The 21515-nt window shown below is 40.7% G+C and overlaps 1 protein-coding gene across 2 annotated transcripts in view; it reads right to left on the reverse strand.

Moving 5' to 3' along the window:
* Nucleotides 1-7997, reverse strand: part of OCRL (OCRL inositol polyphosphate-5-phosphatase) — a 50825-nt gene extending 42828 nt beyond the window's left edge. For both annotated transcript variants that reach the window (XM_070366553.1, XM_070366552.1), the window contains exons 1-3: nucleotides 7754-7997; nucleotides 7409-7479; nucleotides 2965-3044 (exon numbers count right to left, since the gene is read on the reverse strand). In XM_070366553.1, coding sequence (XP_070222654.1) covers nucleotides 2965-3044; nucleotides 7409-7479; nucleotides 7754-7792 — 190 coding nt within the window. In that variant the 5' untranslated portion in view covers nucleotides 7793-7997. The remainder of the gene's footprint in view (nucleotides 1-2964; nucleotides 3045-7408; nucleotides 7480-7753) is intronic.
* Nucleotides 7998-21515: the final 13518 nt, after the last annotated feature.

Consider the following 21515-nt stretch of genomic DNA (forward strand, 5'->3'; position numbering starts at 1 on the left):
CCACAGAAGTACACACCTAACTACTTCTTTCAATCACCACTCCTAGGTTTTAGAACACATTAAAAAAAATCCTTTGCTTTTTTGTTTAGCACTTTTAAAAGGGGATTTTAATAGCACTGTGTCCTAAAAATTATAAGCAATTCAACTAAAACAAAAATGCATTGAACAAGTAATCACATGGAATTCCTCAAAGCAAATCAAGCAATGACAATAGTAGGGAATATAACATGTTAATTCAAGTGAAGGTGAGTTTAATTCCCCTCAACTATAACACACTAACTTAATATAATCTAACTGTATCATTTAGATAATTCTTATAAAAAGCCAAGAAAGTGACCCCAAAAGCCTAGAGGTAAATTACTTTCTTAACTCAAATTTAGTCTCTGAAAAACTTCCAATGACCTCATTACCTCCACCCCTGCCCCACACAGGAACAGAGAATACTTGAAGTTATCTTCAGGCTACCATTAACAGTTGTGGGTCCAAGGCTTACCACACCCAACAAGTATAAAACAGGTCAAGTTCAAAGTTCTGTTTTCTCTCCATGGCTCACCTAGACTTCCTCCCTTACCTCTAGTGTCTAGATCCAACTCATCACTTCCTCTTGGACTTCCCTGGATTTGGCCATTGGCACCTGTCAGACCCTCCTGGCTGGTTAAACTCCGGGTACTCCCTCTGGGTACTGACTCCTTCCTGGAGGAGGAAATGGCAACCCACGCCAGTATTCTTGCCTGGAAAATTCCACGGACAGAGCCTGGCAGGTTGCAGTCTAGGGTCGTAAAGAGCAACTGAGCACGCAGGCACTGACTCCTTGGGATGAGTCTGGATCCACCTCGGCCAGGAGTAATCTCAACCTTTTCTAGCTCCCTCACTTGCCTGGATTGTAATTTGGCTCCATTACTCAGGCACAACAGAAGAACTGATAATGCCCCTGCTGCTGCTACTGCTGCTAAGTCGCTTCAGTCGTGTCCGACTCTGTGCGACCCCAGAGACGGCAGCCCACCAGGCTCCCCCGTCCCTGGGATTCTCCAGGCAAGAACATTGGAGTGGGTTGCCATTTCCTTCTCCAATGCATGAAAGTGAAAAGTGAAAGTGAAGTCGCTCAGTCGTGTCCGACTCTTAGCGACCCCATGGACTGCAGCCTACCGGGCTCCTCTGTCCATGGGATTTTCCAGGCAAGCGTGCTGGAGTGGGGTGCCATTGCCTTCTCGGATGCCCCAAGTTGTCTAATATTAGAGAATAGTCTCAATACTTTTACTAGCATGATGAATGAAGTAAGGGACAACAGTGCTTCAAGACAGAGGTATTAGTTCACAACTGCTCTTTGGTAACTTTAATTCTTTAAAACCCAAGTACTCATAGATTTTTCAAAATAGATGTACAGGTTGGGAAACAGAAAGGATGTGAAAACTCAAGGAGGTATCTGTTCCTTTTGTCATGAGGATTACTATGTGCATGCACACAAATTTTCCTAGATTCCAACCTAGCAATCTGCCATCTATTTCTTATTAAAGACAATACCAAGAGAAACAGGGTAAAAGAGATTCTAGAAGTAGCACAAAGAAGGTATAGGGTCAACAAGATACTAACATCATTGTCTTTGGCTTTTCTCCTCCTTAAAGGGCTGAGTATGTAACAAAAAGCACTATGCTATCAGAAATGAGGTGACCACAGTAACTTATTTCAGCACGCAGGTGCCTCCTTCAATGTCTCTCTTACACAGGGCAGGCTAAATAAAAGATTTCATTCTACTACACAATATGGATTCTATTCACAGTGGGTATTTTTAATTCTTAATATATGCTCTCTTAAAAAGTCATGCCCACTTAGTATTTCTACTTATAGGAATAAATTCTAAGGAAGTAAGAGACATGCAGGAAGATTCATTATTTATACTAACAAAAAATAACTCAAATGTCAAACACAGGGAATAACTACAGTAGAGGTCACTCATAAAATTGAATAGTATACAACTATTAATAGCATGTAAAAGCACTCAAAACATGATAGCAAATAGAACGGACAAAAACCACATACATATGAGCTCCACCAACCCTAAAAGTTACATGTGTAGAAAAAAGGAAAATGTTAGGTATTTTATCTCTGAAGGACGTGAGTTTACTTATTTCCTTTATAATTTTCTGTTCTTTCCCAACTTTTTACAGTACATATATTACTTTTGTGATCAAAAAAGTTGCATGTAGTTTAAGAAAGAATTTATGCAAGGCAGGATTCAAGTTTTCCAAGAAGCTGTAGCTGACACAGAATGCCTGTCAGATAAGCCAATGGAGCCACTGGAAACATAATGCATTTGTTCTCTAATAATCAATTTCCTTTCTAGGGCAATGTGAAATGACAGAAGCAACACCTCCTACACAAACCTCCCAATTTTTGAGTCTCATTGTAGCAGATGAAACAACAGATTTTCTGTTCCCTTTCCCCAAATTTGAAGGCAGGAAGCCAAGTATTTCCTCCCCAGAGTCGATTTTCTTATGATTCACCAATGTCAAGGTTTGAGAATCAGCACAATTGAATGTAAGGTACTACAATCTGGCAAGACATGTTGCCAAATGTTTTAATTTCAAATAGTGTGGGGAGAAAGTGCTGAACGCATGTGAATCGAAATGACCTTGATAGTTTACAATGAGCAGTTTATCAGTTAAGCCCAAGAATGTGATTAAAATCTACATATAGGTTCATCAGCATAAAAGACTACCTACATAGGTAACAGACCACATCTATCTCTAACCCCAGCCAGGGTGGCAGGTGAGAATATATATATTTCAATATAATCCTTCAGTACTCTTAGACAAAGAATTTATCATCTTCTCAATGGTAGATTATTTACAGAGGGTAATGCATTTCATTTTATGTGCAGTGACAAATTTAAGTATGTATATTATACAATGATAACGACCAAAGAAAAAAACATTATAAAACTAACTAAGCAATTAAAGCTAGTACCTTGAACACATCTAAAGTGGCTATTTATAGGAATGATATCTTGAACACGCTGTTCCTTCTTGTGCAACTGGATTATTAGCCTAGGAAACAGAAGAATGCATCAACGAATAGATACTAAAAAACTAAAAAAAAAAAAAAATTTAACAACAAAATACATTGCTGTATTGTTATACAAATCTAGTCTGTATTTATTAGACTTGTTGGATCTTGTTACCTGGATCTGAGAATCATGGTAGATATTGCTTTAGGTCTAAAAGGATGTTAGTGATGATCAGTACCTGAATACCCACAGTTCAATGCCATGGAGAACACAGTCTATGTCCTAAAAACAGTTTACAATTTTAAGAGCATGAGATATAGTACACACACCTTCAGCTTACGCATACCAGAGTGAAGAACTAACAGTTAGGTGTGAAGACCATGAGAGAAGGGACTATGGCTGTCTTTTCACCACAGTATTTCTAGCACCTAGTACAACACCTGGCATGTAGCAGTCCCTCACGTTTGTTGAATAAATGGATTATAAATTTCATCAATTAGCTTTCTGATTTTATTCCCATGGCTTTTATCAAAGAATGATTCTATCTTTTCAAATAAGTATACAGGTTCACGGAGAAGTAAGAGGAGATGCCCAGCCAGCTGCATTAGTCAAAATAATCCAGTGACCAATGAGGTAGCAGATATCACAACCAGATTGCTTTTATATCCCTGTGTTTTCATCATGGTTTACAATTTAATGCTAGTATTTCTGGTAAGCATAACTGAACTTTGCCCCTCAGTATGAAATACAAGACTTCCAAATTCCTATGTATTCCTGAAATATTAATTTTCACTTACTACTTAATCTTAGTGGTCCAGAATCAAGGTGTAACCTACTGGTAAAAGGTCATCCTGAACATCTCCTAACTTCCCCCAAATCACTCTTCAGGTGGTTCTTTGAGCCAGGAGCACTATTCTTTCCTTCCCTGAGACCTAGCTCAAACTATCAACTCCTCTGTGAAACTCCTCCCAAGTAACCTCAGGCAGAACTAGTGGCCTCATGCCTTTGCGTGTCCCTCAAACATAGCACTTAACAGACTCCATTATAGTTACATATATAACTATATACATACATACAAAAAACTACATACGAATCCCTCAGATTTGAACTCCATGAAAGCAAAGACCCTATCATATTCAGTTTTGTCTCTTACCTAATAGATGATCAATAACTTTAGTTGAATAAACATTTAATTAAGCTACAAAGAGAGGTGAATTTCTAAACATATGTGGTCAACTTTTGACCTTAGAAGTCATTCTTTAGAAGGGCTTGATTTCTATTTTGTTGTCTTTTGGGGGCTTGTCATTTTAGCTTTTTGAATTTTTTTTCAAATTGGTTAACTTTGAAGGGGTAACTTGGGGGAAAGAAATGCTTAGATAGAACTAAGGGAGATAAAAATATTAGTGCCATTTTTCTGCTCTGATTCTACTTGCCTAACTTTCAGGGATTTATAGTTTAACGTGATTAGAAAGAAGAGTATGGGGGAAGGTCCTTCTCAAACTGCAAAGTTCATGAGTTGAGTACAGTCCTATAAACCCAGATGTAGACCAGAAACTAGATAAGAAGGACAAAGCAATGGTCAACGAGAAAGAGCTTACTTTAAGGAAAATGAACACAAACCAATGTAATTCCCAAGTAAAGTAATACAGAAATGATGTTGAACATCAACAGTAAAGTTTCAACTGGATTGTCTTGTTAAAAACCAACACAAAACAGACAACACGGATGGACCTTGAGAGCATTATGCTAAGTGAAAGAAGTCAGACAGAGAAAGACAAATACCATATGATCTCATGTGTGAAACAGAAAAACAAAAACCAAAAATACTGAACTCAAAGACATGGAGAACAGATTGGTAGTTGTTAGAGGCAGAGGATGGGGGTGTGTGGGTGAAATGGGTGAAGGAGGTCAATAGGTACAAATGTCCAGTTAGAAAATAGTTAAGTCCTGGGGCTGTAATGTATAGCATGATGACTATAGTTAATAATAATGTACTGTATATTTGAAAGTTGTTAAGAAAATATGTCTTAAAAGTTCTCATCAAAAGAAAAAAAATGTTGAAGGAACTTCCCTGGCAATTCAGTGGTTAAGACTCTATGCCTCCAATACAGGGGGTGCAGGTTCAATCCCTAGCCCCGGAAACAAGATCCCACATACCACGTGGCACAAAGACAGAAACAAAGAAAAAAATTGTTAACAATGTGTGGTGATGAATGTTAATAAGACTTATGGTGGTGATCATTTCATAGTATATACAAATATCAAGTCATTATATCGTATACCTGAAACTAACATAATGTTATAAATATCAATTTAAAAAAGAAATGTGACCCCCCCCCAAAAAAAACCAAAAAACATAAACTGGGAAATCAAGTCAAGTCCACAAATATTTCCCTAGGAAATACTCTGATTTGTTTAAGGAAGGTTAAAGATGAAACAACAGGTTGCATCATAATCTATTTACCTTGAAAAAAAAGAACGTCAGTGTTTGAGTCCTTGTGTGCAATAAAATCGTTTTCAATTGTAATTTTAGTCTCTCAAGTAAATTTCTCCTATGGTTAACAGCAGGAACTACAAAACTAAAGAAGGCACCCAAGAGACAAGGATTATATAGACCAATAATGTAGTGTCTCTAATAAATGATTTCAAAAGAAACTTCTCAAATATGATCTAATTCTGAGATGTTACATGCCTTTAAATCTCAGCTATGCTACTTCCTGACTGTGAACAAATGACTTAACCTCTCTAAACCTCCATTTCTACACCAAGAAAAAGGGGATGACAATGATAATATTACAATTTCACAGCAATCCTTACATGAGAGTTAAATGAACTAATTCATGCAAGTGCTTAGAAGAGTACCTGACACACATCAAGCCATTGAGTGTGACTTGTGCTATATTCATAACTTATACAGAACTGTAACATAGAATTTGATTTCTCTAGGGGGGAAGACAAAAATAATCAAGAGAGCTACCATTGCAAGTTTAAAAGTGTTTCCAGTACATGAGACCAGATAGAAAGAGGTGTTTCTCTCAAGGCCAGCTGCTTGTTCCCTTATCAGCCGAACAGTTCCAAACCTACAGAACCAAGGGAACAGATCCTGAGATGTGGTCATCTCAACACTGTAGCTATTTTTATTTAATCCTCATAATTTAAAGAAGAGGAAACTGAGGCACAAAAAATTTAATGGTTTGCCCAAGGTTCACATCTTCCCATTCTATTCTTGCTTTTGGAAGTGGTACTGGTGTTCCACTTTTCAATTCACTTTTCTGTTGAATTTACTTTCATTAAACTGGTCTTCCAGTTTGATGAAATCTGGGAAAAATACGAACTTATCACATCAACAGAACTGACCAAGCAGAATCTAGGGAAGAGCTACTTCCATAGAACCAGCTGACATCCAGTTTGAATGGCACCAAGAGTTTCAGAATAGGGCAGGCTAGGCTAATGGAAATTTCTTCTCTGTAAACTAGACAGCATAGACAAAGATTGAATCTGGACAATCTAAATGCAGGGGCTGAGAAAAATTGTTTTTAAGCAGAATCCATTGTTGGGGGATGGCAGGATTTAAGTGACTGACAATTCTTCACTGATGTCAAGAAACCAGCCAACAACCAGGGGCGGTGGCTGGGGCATAAGGGGATAGGGACCTACCTATATAGGATAGTCATCAGAGATACTTTAGATGAAGCATTAGTGGCAAAGAAGTGAGATCAGCAGCCATAGTGATGGCTTATCAAAACCTTTTGATCAAACTGTCCAAGGCAGAGTGGAAGGTAACACACCCTGATGAAAGGCCCAAAGTCGTTTACATTTCTACACATGTCATTACTTTTTCTAATAGTCAAGTCAGTAAGTGAAGCAGTTACTGGCCTACACAAAATCATGACTGAATTAATGAATATGCCTTCAAGCAAATGGAATAAAGGGGTGGGGAGACTGGAGGAACCAGTTGAATGAGATTAAGAGAAGGTTAACAATGAAGCATTTCTACAGCACTTTTACTTCTTTGTAAACCACTTTCGTATTTATTATTCTCCCAGTTATAACTCCAAAGGCTATAAGGTAAGGCAGTTCATGTTTTTATTAAACTGATGAGGACACTAAGGCCCAGAAAGCTTTATTGACCAGCCCAGGATTACACAACCCATGTCAGTTGCAGGGCAGGAACTAAGAACCCAGGCTTCCTGCTTGCCTGCCCATTGAAGCCCTTTCCTGAGCCACAGGCCAGGAGCAAACTTGGGGAGAAAGCCGGGTGGTTAGAGCACTGGCACTTCACACCCGGGCCGAACCTGTTGCCCACGTGGCCTCAGTGGGAGGAGGGTGCGTGGCTTGTCGCGGTTTGGGGTTGGGAGGTAATGGCAGGCTCCCCTCCTTTGTGGGTATCAGGTGGTTACTTACTCATACTGCCCGTTCCTCTGGACTAGGGTCAGCGCGCAGGGCTCCCGGAGAGGACCCTTCATCTCCATACCCTCGATAGTATGCGGGCGCTAGTCAAGGGTCTTCTCTACAAGCGCGGCCCAGGAGGGGACCCGCGGTGCAGGGTGGCGAGAGGCTCCTGCCCCTCTGCCCACCCTTCCTCCCCAGCGTCCGAGGCAGCGCCTCCCGCGCCGGCCCCCCTCTCCCGCTCGGCTGGGTTTCGGAGCCCGATTGCCCCCTAGCCGCCCCTCCGCCGCGATCCGCAGTCCCGCGGACCCCCACCCCCGCCCTGCGCGGCCTCCCCTCCCCCTTCTCTCAGGCGGATACGGTAAGGGGCTGGGCTCCAATCGGGAGCGGCGGCTCCATCCCGGCGGCTTCCAGGCTCGGCGGGACTGCGGACTGCGGGCTGATCCGACGATACTGCCTCCCGCGTCCTCACACCCCTTAGCCTCGGCTGCGCGTCCTTAGAGAAACAGCTCCGTGTTGGGCGCGGGCAGCCCGCAGCCTGGAGCCCAGAGCCGGGAGCCGGGAGCCTGACCCGAGAGAGAGCGGCGCCTCCCACCCCCGCCAGTTTTCCAGGCCGCCGCAGATTCCGCCCCCTGCGGCCAACCTGTGGAACTGCAGGCCAACTCGACGGACTGGGGGCGTCTCCCCCACGTCCAGCAAGGGATAAGCTTTCAAGGCTGTCTGTGACGCCAGACTTGTTTTGGGGATTTTGAAGGTTGCAATAGAAACAAAGTACAGTCATACCCATCAAATAACTCAAAGGTGTTGGGGCCACCAGGACCCATATCCTCCATTCAAAATATCCTTATTATGGTTTACAGAATGGACCATGCTGGTTATCCTACTACTCAGATGTCCTCCCACCTCACTCCATCCTTCCACACCCTACATCGGAAAAATCCCCAGAGATCATACCTTTGCTTTCTCTGTCCCCCTTTAAGCTCACTTGTAAGCAGGCAAACACCAAATATATTATCCCTGGCCCACATCCCTTGCCTAATATAACTCATTGTTAGGAAAGCATTGGATGACAAAAACCCACGGTTATTTCACACCGCGATGCAGGTTTGACATTTCAAAGCCATGTGCTTGCTTGTGTCTCCTGCATTGCCAGGCGGCGCTAGTGGTAACGAACCCACCTGCGAAAGCAGAAGATGTAAGAGACGGGGGTTTGATCCCTGGGTCGAGAAGATCCCCTGGAGAAGGGCATGGCAACCCAATCCAGTATTCTTGCCTGGAGAATCCCAGTGGACAGAGAAGCCTGGCAAGCTAGAGTCCATAGGGTTGCAGAGAGTCGGACACTACTGAAGTGACTTAGCACGCATGCACTTGGGAAGCCCCATATGCTTGCTTCCTCTCTCCTGATTGCTCCGTATCCAATCAGCCAACAAGTCTTATTAATATGTTCTTTGGAATTACTTTTAGATTCTTTGTTTTCTTGCCATTCACACTGCCATCACTGGAGTGTAAGCCCTTGTGATATCTCATTTGACCATTTTACTCTGTTGACAGTCATAAGAATATTCTTCCTAGAGTAATGTTTCAGTTGTGTTATTCTTTTGTTCAGTGGTCACCTATGGATGTGAGAGTTGGACTGTGAAGAAAGCTGAGCGCCGAAGAATTGATGCTTTTGAACTGTGGTGTTGGAGAAGACTCTTGAGAGTCCCTTGGACTGCAAGGAGATCCAACAAGTCCATTCTGAAGGAGATCAGCCCTGGGATTTCTTTGGAAGGAATGATGCTAAAGCTGAAACTCCAATACTTTGGCCACCTCATGTAAAGTGTTGACTCATTGGAAAAGACCCTGATGCTGGGAGGGATTAGGGGCAGGAGGAGAAGGGGACGGCAGAGGATGAGATGGCTGGATGGCATCACTGACTCGATGGACATGAGTTTCAGTAAACTCCAGGAGTTGGTGATGGACAGGGAGGCCTGGCCTGCTGTGATTCATGGGGTCGCAAAGAGTCGGACACAACTGAGCGACTGAATTGAACTGAACTGATTCTTTTGTTCAAGACCCTATGCTACTGCTGCTGCTGCTGCTGCTAAGTCACTTCAGTCGTGTCCGACTCTGTGCGAGCCCATAGACGGAAGCCCACCAGGCTCCCCCGTCCCTGGGATTCTCCAGGCAAGAGCACTGGAGTAGGTTGCCATTTCCTTCTCCAATGCATGAAAGTGAAAAGTGAAAGTGAAGTCGCTCAGTCGTGTCCGACTCTTAGCGACCCCATGGACTGCAGCCTACCAGGCTCCTCCATCCATGGGATTTTCCAGGCAAGAGTACTGGAGTGGGGTGCCATTGCCTTCTCCGGCTTTAGACCCTAGCTGGTGTCTAAATCCTTGCAGAGACATTTTAAATTTTATAAAGGTTTTTTAAAAATTGCAGTTCAACAATTTCCTTTCCCATTTCCATACACACATACTCCCTATCTCTCCTTCCTGTTTATTTTTTCTCCTGAAGATTTTTCACTATTCATTAATTTATTTTACTTATCAATTTCATTTATTGTTTACCTTCCCCTATCAGAATGTGAGTTCTGGAAGGGCAGGAGTTCTTACATTTTTGAATTCCCAGCACCTAGAACCATTCCTAGAACAAAGTAGATCCTAGAAAAATATTGATTAAATCAATAAATGAATTTGTATCTTGAATGTATAAGAACCTCTACAAATCAGTGAGGAAAAAAGAAAGAAACCTTGTAGAAAAACTGACAGGGACTTCCCTGGAGAGCCCGTAGTTGAGACTCCACGATTTCAGTGCAGGGCGCATGGGTTTGCTCCCTGGCTGGGGAACTAAGATCACAAATGCCTTGCATGGGGCATGCCCTCCCCCAGAAAAACAAGACAAACAAAAACTGACAAAATATATGAATAAAGGGGCTTCCCTGGTGGTTCAGTGGTAAAGAATCTACTTGCCAATGCTAGAGACTCAGGTTCGATACTTGGTCAAAGAAGATTCCACACGCTGTGGAGCAACTAAGTCTGTGCCACACCTACTGAGCCTGTGATCTAGAGCCCAGGAGCTGCAACTACTGAAGCCCTTGCGCCCTAAAACCCATGCCCTGAGACAAGAGAAGCCACCTCAGTGAGAAGCCTGCACACTGCCGCTGGAGTGTGGCCCTAACTTGCCACAGCTAGAGAAAAGCTCATGCAGCAACGAAGACCCGACACAGCCCAAAATAAATAAATGAATAAATGACTAAGCAATTCATAATCAAGGATATCCAAAGGATATGAAAGGACAAAAAGAAATGAAAGGATGATTCACCTCATTACTACTCAGGGAAATTAAAAATTCAAGCCATTACAGCAACATGGATGGACCTAGAGATTCTCATACCAAGTGAAGTGAGTCAGACAGAGAAAGGCAAATGTCGTATGATATGTTTATATGTGGAATCCAGAAGAAAGCTGCAAATGAAGTTATCTACAAAAATAGATAGAGTTACAGGTATAGAAAATAGAGTTACAGGTATAGAAAATAAACTTATTGTTATGGGGGGGCCAGTAAGGATAAATCGGAAGATTGGGATTGATACATACACACTACTATACATAACACAGCTAACTAATAAGGACCTACTGTAGAGCACAGGGAACTCTACTCAATACTCTGTAATGGCCTATATTGGAAAAGAATCTAAAAAAGAGTGGATATATGTATTTGTATAACAGATTCACTTCATTGTACACCTGAAAGTAACACAATATTGTAAATCAATTATAACCCAATAAGTTTTTTTTTTTAAATTTTAAGCTATGAGATACTATTACACAATCATTGGTTTGATAAAAATGTAAAAATTCAGACAACACCAAGTGTTGTTGAGAATGTAGAACAGATAGAACTCTGAGGCTGATAAAACTGCTATGAAGAGCCATTTGACATTGTATAATACCCTTCAACCCAGAAATTCTATTTCTAGCTATAGACCTGGGCAAAATTCTAAGCTTTGTGCATAAGGATACATGTAAAATAATGCTCATTGCAGCATGATTGGCAATCTCAAAAAAAAAAAAAAAAAAAAAAAGGAAACAAATTAAATGTCCATCAGGAGTTGAATGAAAAAATGAACCCTGGTATTCATGAAACTGAATATTATTTTGGAATTAAAATGAATAACTCAAGCAACATGTATAAACAGAGTTAAATCTCAAGAATATGATATTGAGCATAAAGAAAAAATTATAAAACATGTACAGTATACCATTTATATAAAGCTTGAAAAGATTATATATTGCTTATGGCTACATACGTGTAATAGTAATAAGATATAAATATGAAAGAGCATGATCATTGTTAAATTCAAGAAAGGGAGAGGGTTGAGACTGGGGAAGGGCATAAAAGAAATATCAACTATAATCTGAAATACTTATTTTTTCAAACACAATCTGAAAGTTGATCTGGCCAGATTTGATAGAACTAAATGGAGGATACATATGTTGGTTATGTCATTCCATGTACTTTTCTACATTTGAAAATGTATGCAATCAATGAAGATGAAAAATAAAGAAATAATATGGAGCTTAGGGTTATCAGTGTCAAACACTGAAAACAGGACAAAGAAAATGAGAATTGAAAGAGTCTCTTTGGATATGTCAAGGAGTTCATTGGAGACCATGAAATAAGTAATTTCAATAAGTGGTCAATAAGAGGGTAGCAGGCTTCCCTGGTGGCTAAGTGATAAAGAATCTGCCTTCAGTGCAGCAGTCACAGGACGCTCAGGTTTGATCCCTGGGTTGGGAAGATCCCCTGGAGAAGGAAATGGCAAACCACTCCAGTATTCTTGCCTGAAGAATCCCATGGACCCAGGAGCCCGGCAGACTACAGTCTATGGTGTTGCCAAGAGTCAAACATGACTAAAGCAACTGAGCATGCAGCACGCACGAGAGGGTAGCAACAAGTTTACAGGAAATTGAGGAGAGACTATATTCAGAGAAAATGGAGGCAAGAGACTATGTATTGAAGGAGTTTGGAAATAAAAAGGAACGAAATATAATTTTAATATAATTAGTTTGAAGGGTTGAACAAAAATTCTTGCCAAAATGTGAAGCCTCCTTAAAGCAAAGGAGGAGTCATTGAGGAGGGGGACACAAGTTCAATCACCGTTAGGGTAACTAGGATCCCAAAAGCCTAGAGGTGGCAAAAAAAAAAAAAAAAAAACCAAGAATAAGAGGTTGTGAAGAAATGGAAATCTACTGAGGTGATGACACTAAAAACTGTGGTCTCTTACAAGGGAGATGATGATTTTTTTAAAAAAAGTAATAAGTGGATATTTTAATAGAAATAACAAAATAATAATCCTGGTGGCTTAACACTGAATTCCTATGACAGGCATTCTTTACATGGCTTCACATACATATTTTCATTTAATTCTCATGAAATTCCTGTAAAGTAGTAACATTATGCTACTTTGTATAATATTATATTATATATTATGCAATTTTGTATAGTATTTTTATACTGTAGTATATCATTATATTACTCTGTATAATATTTTATACTATAGTATAATATTACATTATACTACTTTGGATAATACTAATACTAAATATTGTTTCCATCTTCAAGATTAGAAAACTGAGAGTCAGAGAGGTTTAGCAACTTACTCATTAGCTAGTTGATGTCAGAATCAGGATTCAAACTTAGGTTTGTCTGACTCCAAAGTCTGAGCTTTTAATCCAACACATTACAGCATTCATTCGATGTTCACAGTCATAACAGTAAGTGTTTTATTTAGAAACTTCTATGTGCCAGGCACTATGGTAACTGCTCTGCCTGAATGATCACATTTAATCTGATGTAATTTCTGATGAAATTGAAGTTGAGAGTAGAGGGTTTAGGAACATGACCAAGGTAGAGGAGGGAACAGTTAGTGGTAGAGAGTGATAGTGAATCCAGAAAAGTTAATGAAGGTTTTAGAGCGACAGAGAGAGCCCAGTTGGAGGCAGATGGCATGGACTACCATAGTGGTCCAAAGCAGTATGAGTCTGTAACTGTCTCTTACAATGCTTGGCAGATGGAAAGCAGGAGTAGGGAAAATATCCCAAGATGGTGCTTAGGCTTGGGGATTAGTATAGTAGGCAGAGGCCATGGGGTGAGGGAGTCTGAAGTGGTGTTTAGGATGTATTCAAAGTTGGGTAAAAATTTTTATCTACTCAGCCTAGGGCCAGCAGAGGGGGATAAAGGCAAGCTGGACTCATGCCAAAGCCTTTGACTGTGTGGATCACAATAAACTGTGGAAAATTCTGAAAGAGATGGGAATACCAGACCACCTGACCTGCCTCTTGAGAAATCTGTATGCAGGTCAGGAAGCAACAGTTAGAACTGGACATGGAACAACAGACTGGTTCCAAATAGGAAAAGGAGTACGTCAAGGCTGTATATTGTCACCTTGTTTATTTAACTTATATGCAGAGTACATCATGAGAAACACTGGACTGGAAGAAACACAAGCTGGAATCAAGATTGCCAGGAGAAATATCAATAACCTCAGATATGCAGATGACACCACCCTTATGGCAGAAAGTGAAGAGGAACTAAAAAGCCTCTTGATGAAAGTGAAAGTGGAGAGTGAAAAAATTGGCTTAAAGCTCAACATTCAGAAAACGAAGATCATGGCATCTGGTCCCATCACTTCATGGGAAATAGATGGGGAAACAGTGGAAACAGTGTCAGACTTTATTTTTGGGGCTCCAAAATCACTGCAGATGGTGACTGCAGCCATGAAATTAAAAGACGCTTACTCCTTGGAAGGAAAGTTATGACCAACCTAGATAGCATATTCAAAAGCAGAGACATTACTTTGCCAACAAAGGTTCGTTTGGTCAAGGCTATGTGGTCATGTATGGATGTGAGAGTTGGACTGTGAAGAAGGCTGAGCACCGAAGAATTGATGCTTTTGAGCTGTGGTGTTGGAGAAGACTCTTGAGAGTCCCTTGGACTGCAAGGAGATCCAACCAGTCCATTCTGAAGGAGATCAGCCCTGGGATTTCTTTGGAAGGAATGATGCTAAAGCTGAAACTCCAGTACTTTGGCCACCTCATGCGAAGAGTTGACTCATTGGAAAAGACTCTGATGCTGGGAGGGATTGGGGGCAAGAGGAGAAGGGGACGACAGAGGATGAGATGGCTGTATGGCATCACTGACTCGATGGACGTGAGTCTGAGTGAACTCCGGGAGTTGGTGATGGACAGGGAGGCCTGGCATGCTGCGATTCATGGGGTCGTCAAGAGTCGGACACGACTGATCGACTGATCTGATCTCTGATCTCTAGGCCTACTACTGTAGCAAAGTATTGTACATCTTTTTTTTAGGATCACTTTAAGTACCCCACTTAGTTATGGGCTTCTGTATATGTTAAGCATTTCTGTAAGATGGCTAAAATAATTATATTATCCATAACTGCCCTCTGACTTACTTATGGTTGTTAATGATACTACTATTTATCTAGTCACCAAGTTTGAAACCAGATTTATCCCTGAACTCTGCATCTCCTTCATCTCTGATAGCTAACAATTTAAATTTTGTCAATTCTGTAGTACATTCCTTAATATGTATAGCTCTGATCATTCTCATCTATCATCAGATGGCATTTTGTCTAACTGAATAAAGGTCTTATGTCCTATACTTGTATTTACATACAAGAGGCATCCAGTTCAAAGAATTAAATGGTCATTGAACAAAATTCAAAGAAATGAAACTCTGGCTTCAAGTCTCACATTCACCATCACCACAACCATCCCCTCAACACACATACACATGAATAAATGTGTGTTCAGTGCCTGCCTTTATCTATCAAACAACTATAACTAAGTGCTTAGGACTTCTGGGCTTTCTCAAAATAAAAAAGTGAGATCTTTAACATAGACTATAAAATACTTTAAAAAAACTAAAAAATAATTTCAATTAAAAGGACACAAAATATAACATTCTATCTAGTTCATTAATTATTTAATTTTACATTTATTAAAAAAGTTTATTGTCTTTGAAAGCAATTTTTAGGTTAGATCTTCTGACTTCCCAAGAATTTCCAAGTATGCACAATGATTATGGAGAAATCACAGCCATTATAAATTAGTTATGCACAGACACATAATTTCAAGAGCAAAATTACAAAAGCCCTTTCAAAAATTTATAGCAAAAATATAAATTTTTAATGCAGGATGAGGACGCATTTTAATATGTTTAATATGATGCCGGCTGAAGCCTTCACCAGAAAGAGTGTGTAGGGCCTGCAAAGGCAAAAACAAGCCTGCCTAACATAGATGAGGCTGGGGAAGAAGATTCTCGTAGGTGAGTCAGCAGCCAGAGGCTGGAAGACAGACTGAGCAGAGGCATAAATGATTCATTGATTTTTAAATCATCACTACTTGAAAAGCCTCGATTTTCAAATACACAAATCCAACATAGATATTGTGCTCCATGCAGAGCAGCATAACAAAGAGCTCATTTTTATTTATGTATCTCCATTTATACTTTTCATTCCTTATAGAATGTGGGGTGAAAAAGACTCATGTGAAGGGAATAGGCACAGCTAGTCTCCTTTGACACACGAGGCCCTGAAAAGGCCTCCTCCAACTCTCTACATCTCACCTTCCCTTTGCTACTCTATTCCTGCCCTGTTTGGGCTTCCCTTGTGGCTCAGCTGGTAAAGAATACGCCTGCAATGTGGGAGACCTGGGTTCAATCCCTGGGTTCTCCCCTGGAGAAGGGAAAGGCTCAGTTCAGTTCAGTCGCTCAGTTGTGTCTGAATATTTGCAACCCCAAGGACTGCACGCCAGGCCTCCCTGTCCATCACCAACACCTGGAGTTTACCCAAACTCATCTCCATTGAGTCAGTGATGCCATCCAACCATCTCATCCTCGGTCGTCCCCTTCTCCTCCCACCTTTAATCTTTCCCAGCCATCAGGGTCTTTTCCAATCAGTCAGTCCTTCGCAACACGTAGCCAAAGTATTGAAGTTTAAGCTTCAGCATCAGTCCCTCCAATGAACACTCAGGACTGATCTCCTTTAGGATGGTCTGGTTGGATCTTCTTGCAGTCCAAGGGACTCTCAAAAGTCTTCTCCAACAACACAGTTCAAAAGCATCAATTCTTCAGTACTCAGCTTTCTTTATAGTCCAACTCTCACATCCATACATGACCACTGGAAAAACCATAGCCTTGACTAGACGGATTTTTGTTGGCAAAGTAATGTCTCTGCTTTTTAATATGCTGTCTAGGTTGGTCATAACTTTCCTTCCAAGGAGTAAGCATCTTTTAATTTCATGGCTGCAGTCACCATCTACAGTGATTTTGGAAAGGCTATCCACTCCAGTATTCTGGTCTGGAGAATTCCATGGACTATATAGTCCATGGGGTTGCAAAGAGTTGGACACGACTGAGTGACTTTCACTTCACTTCACTTCCTGCTCTGTTTAGTTTCTTCTTTCTTTCTTTCCTTTTTTTTTTTTTTTTATCATGCATCTCAGTTCCCGGACCGTGTATGCAGTTCTCAGTGCATCAGATTTAACCCAGCCCATGGCAGTGAAAGCCTGGAATCCTAACCACTAGGCAACCAGGGATTTTCCATGCCTTAGTTAGTTTCCTAATTCCCTTCACCCTCCTCCCCATTTCGCTTTGCTTGAATAGGATCTCCTTTCTGCTTCACAAATCCCATAGCCAGGTCTGACATCGCCCAGCCTCCTTTCTCTCAGAAATTGGAGTTAAAAATTATCAGAAAGGATTCTATCCTGAACACATCTTTCCAGAGTTACCTCCCAAATCCACTTTTCACAAATGTTGTGCTCTACCCAGTATTTCCCTTAGGAACTGAACAAGTGCAGTGGTTAGTGGCAGTCAGATGGGTGTGTTCATGATTCAGGTGCTCCTTTGATCATCCAGCTGAATACTTCTAACTTGCCATCTTGGTCTTGACGTTTTTAGAGTATTAAATTATTATTTTTTTTTACTGGCTATAGGCTGTTTAACACATATCTGCAAAAAATCAAAGGGATGCTGATGTTGAAATACAGACTGTAAAAATGATTAAAATTCTACAAATTCTCAAGATGATACTCATCAGACCCATAGGCTGCATTTATCTGATCAAAATTCTTTCATGGCACCTAAAGATTTCTCTAGTAATTTGAAAACCCTAAAAGAAAAAATAGAGTTATGGCTGAATTCAACTCAGTTTTTTGCTTATCAGAAATAAAAATATCTACATCTGCCAAGTAGAACCATCTTTACAATGTCATCATTCAAAGATTAAACACAAAAATTACTAAAGCAATAAGCAAGCTGATATATTTTAAAGCACAAAATTCAAGGATTCCAATCAGGTTTTGAAAGTAGTTTTTTTCTATTTGCGGCATTTAATCTACACTTTGATGGATCCAATAGGATGATCTCTAAAGATTACCCAAGCTCTCTTCTAACCTCAACCCTGTGACCTTTTTTTTTTTAAATTAAAAAACACTGTTTATGTATTAGGGTGCACTGGGTCTTAGTTGCAGCACACAGGATCTTCAAACTTCATTGTGGCACATGAGATCTAGTTTCCTGATCAGGGATCGAACCTGGGCCTGCTGCATTGGGAGCATAGAGTCTTAGCTACTGGGCCACCAGGGAAGTCCCAACCCTGTGACCTTTTGAGGCAGGAGGTGACACATGAGGATGGTTTCCATTCCAAGGCAGATGTCACAAAAGAAGGGCAGAACATACTCTTGGTTTTTAGATTGTTTTATGTCTCAGTCCAGGATATAAGACATAAAGATTTGGAAAGAATCCTTGCTGGGAAAGACATGTTATGTTACTCATTCCATCCGTCCTTCCATCCTAAGACGAGAGCCCCAGAACTGAGAAGAAGGTGAGTTGGAAAAGAAAACAGAAGCTGGAGTCTTGTGGTTATGACCAGGGGAAGCAGTGTTGGGTGGTTGCAGGGATGGGGGTCATTAGAAGCCTGATGGGGAGCTGGCTACCTTCAGAGATGGCAGAAGGAATGGATGGCAGGGTGACTGTTCATCTCAGGGAAGGCCAGTGCAGAATATGTCAAGAGCCCAAGAAGTGGATGCGCCTCCTCACCACTGCTATTTTAGTCTTACATAAACTCTAGAGTTCAAAATCAACTTGAAGGTCCTGAAGGAGGGAGGGAGCTACACCTAAATCTGACAGTTTAAACATGAAGTGACACACACACACAGAGGAACACACACACACACACACACACACACATTGAACTTACATGGAAAAGTCTAGATCGTTTTCTGCTCTCCGGAAGAATAGTGCCTGTAGAAAGAAATTAAGTCCTGATATAGTCAGTGTAAACTCCATGACTGTGTCTGTCTTGCTTTGGCTGTATATCTAGCACTTAGCACAGTAGTTGTTCAATATAGGTATCTCTTGCAAAAAATAATGTGTGATTTAGAATTTTTTACATTTTGTAACATCTAAGAATATTAAACATCAAAACAAGTTGGGAAATGCTGCTCTTATCAGTCTGACTAATTTCTTAATCACATCTTCCATCTCATGAAAGCTGCCCTTCCCTCCAACCTCCCTTGCAGCTGTACCTGCTGGAATCCTCACTACTCTTCAATGCTCACCTCAAATAGTCCTTCTTTGAGGCTTTCCTCCTGTTACCTCTCAGCTGGAAAAGAATATTGCTTCTTCTGAACAACAATGTTTCTCTCTGTGTACCTCTTATAGACCATATTGGAATTTCTCAAGGTCTGCTTTGTATCATATTGTTACAGAACAAATAAGCACACAATGAAGTAACAAAGCATGAGCTCTCATCATTCTTATCTTAACTCCCCGCACCCTCTCCTCAGTGCTTTACAGGGGCTTTGTTTTATTTTTTATTAAAAAATTGTTTAAATAATATTGTGTTGGTTTCTGCCCTACATTAATGCAAATCATCCATACTATACTTTTAAAAGTAAATGTTTATAAAGCATTCATACTTTCCTATAAAATATGTCTATTTTTTCTGCTTTTAATGTGTGTATACAATTTAATAAATTACTACCAAGTGAATGCCCATGTAACCTCTAGCCAGATCAAGAAACCAAGCACTGCTAGCATTTTGGAAGGCACCTCCAAACCAAGTGCCTCTCTTTCTGACCACCCCTTCTTTCCCCACCTAGAATTAAACCAGTGTTAGTACTGAGCCAGCATACTCTCATGAGATATAAAAGCATCTATCCAATAGGATTTGAATCATAACAATCATTAAAAATTTTGAAGATCATTCCTGGATATAACTACTATCTTTTTTTTCATGCTAATCATTTTATTTGCTTTTCTTTATAGTTGTCAATTATGAATGTAACCATAAATACTTTCACTTATTTTTGAACTTTATATGCATGGCATCATACAGTATGCATGCTTTTATAACTTGCTTATTTCACTCAATATTGTGTCATGCATGTAGATGTATATAGCTGCCATTTTCATTAGTATAATATTCCATCAATGAATATATCACATCCATTCCCCTGTTGATGGGCATTTGCATGGTCTCCAATATTTGGCTCTCATAAACAAAAGTTGCTATGAATATTCCTGTACACAGATTTTGATGATTACATAAGAATGATATTTTCTAAGATATATTATTGTAGTGGAATTTCTAGGTCCAAGGTGTCATAGGTTGGGCTATCCAGAAGCAAAAGCTGAGATGGAGTGTTGAATGCAAGATGTTTATTAGGACCAACACCTGTGAAAGGAAGGCAGAGGAAGGAGGATTGGGCTGAGGGGGAAGGTGACCTGTGACACAAGTCTGACAAAGCTTGAGCCAACCTGGTGTGGAGCTTTGGAACAAGTAGTGCCCATTAGTGTGCTCTGCATCTGGCCTGGCTCATTGACACTCTGATCTTGTTCATTCATCTTAGGAAGAGCATGATCCTGGGGCAAAGCAACTCTTTGCAGCTAAAGTAGACCTTCAAGGAGTTGGCAGCTGGAGGCTATCTGTTGATGGCATTCCTAATATCTGCACAGAATGTCCTTCCTTGAAGGAGAATCTGGGTGGCAATCTCTTTCTCTATCATGCAAGGGTGCATGTGCGTTCAGGGCTGGTAAATAATGCCAAACTGGTTTCCAAAGTGGTTGCACAAAGTACGCACTCAACCCATACTACATGAGGGTTCCCATTGCTTCTCATGCTCACCAACTCTTGGTATTGTTAATCTTTAAAAATTTTTAGCCATTCTATTGGATGTATAGCAGTATCTCTTTGCTGTTTTAATCTGCATTTCCCTGGTTACTATCAAGGTTAAACACCTACTTACATGTTTATTGCTTTGTTATGCCTCCTTTCCCCACTTGTCCGCTTGTGTTTGCTTTATCTTCGTTAGACAATGAGTCTTTTTCAGGTAGGGGTCAGCAAACACAGCCAGATGCCCATTTTTATATGACCCTCGACCTAAGGACTGGTAGCTCAGCTGGTAAAGAATCCTTTTGCAATGTAGGAGACCCAGGTTTGATTCCTGGGTTGGGAAGATCCTCTGGAGAAAAGATAGGCTATCCACTCCAGTATTCTTGGGCTTCCCTGGTGGCTCAGTTGGTAAAGAATCCACCTGCAATGTGGGAGACTTGGGTTCGATCCCTGGGTTGGAAAGATCCTCTGGAGAAGGGAAAGGCTACCCACTCCAGTGTTCTGGCCTGGAGAATTCCATGGGCTGTATAGTCCATAGGGTCACAAATGAACGACTTTAATTTACTTGACCTAAGAATGGTTTTTATGTTTTTTAATTGTTGAGAAAGTATAAAAAGGAATAATATGTCATCACATGAAATTCAAATTTCAGTGTCCACAAGTAAAGATTTTTTGGCCCCTCACCATTATCCTGTTGTCTATGTCGCTTTCATGCTATACCCCAGAGTTTAGTGCTTACAACAAAGACCTTTTGGCCCAGAAAGCCTGAAATATTCATAATCTGGTCCTTCACAGAAAGAGTTGGCTGAGCTCTGTTCTAGGTTGCTGGCTCTAAAGTGTGGTCCTTGGACCAGCAGCATCAGTATCACCTGGGAACCTGCTAGAAAGGCAAATTCCTAGCCACACCCCAAGCCTATCAATTCTGAAAGTCTGGGAGTGGGT

This window comes from Bos mutus, chromosome X (genome assembly GCF_027580195.1).
Source record: "Bos mutus isolate GX-2022 chromosome X, NWIPB_WYAK_1.1, whole genome shotgun sequence".
NCBI lineage: Eukaryota > Metazoa > Chordata > Mammalia > Artiodactyla > Bovidae > Bos > Bos mutus.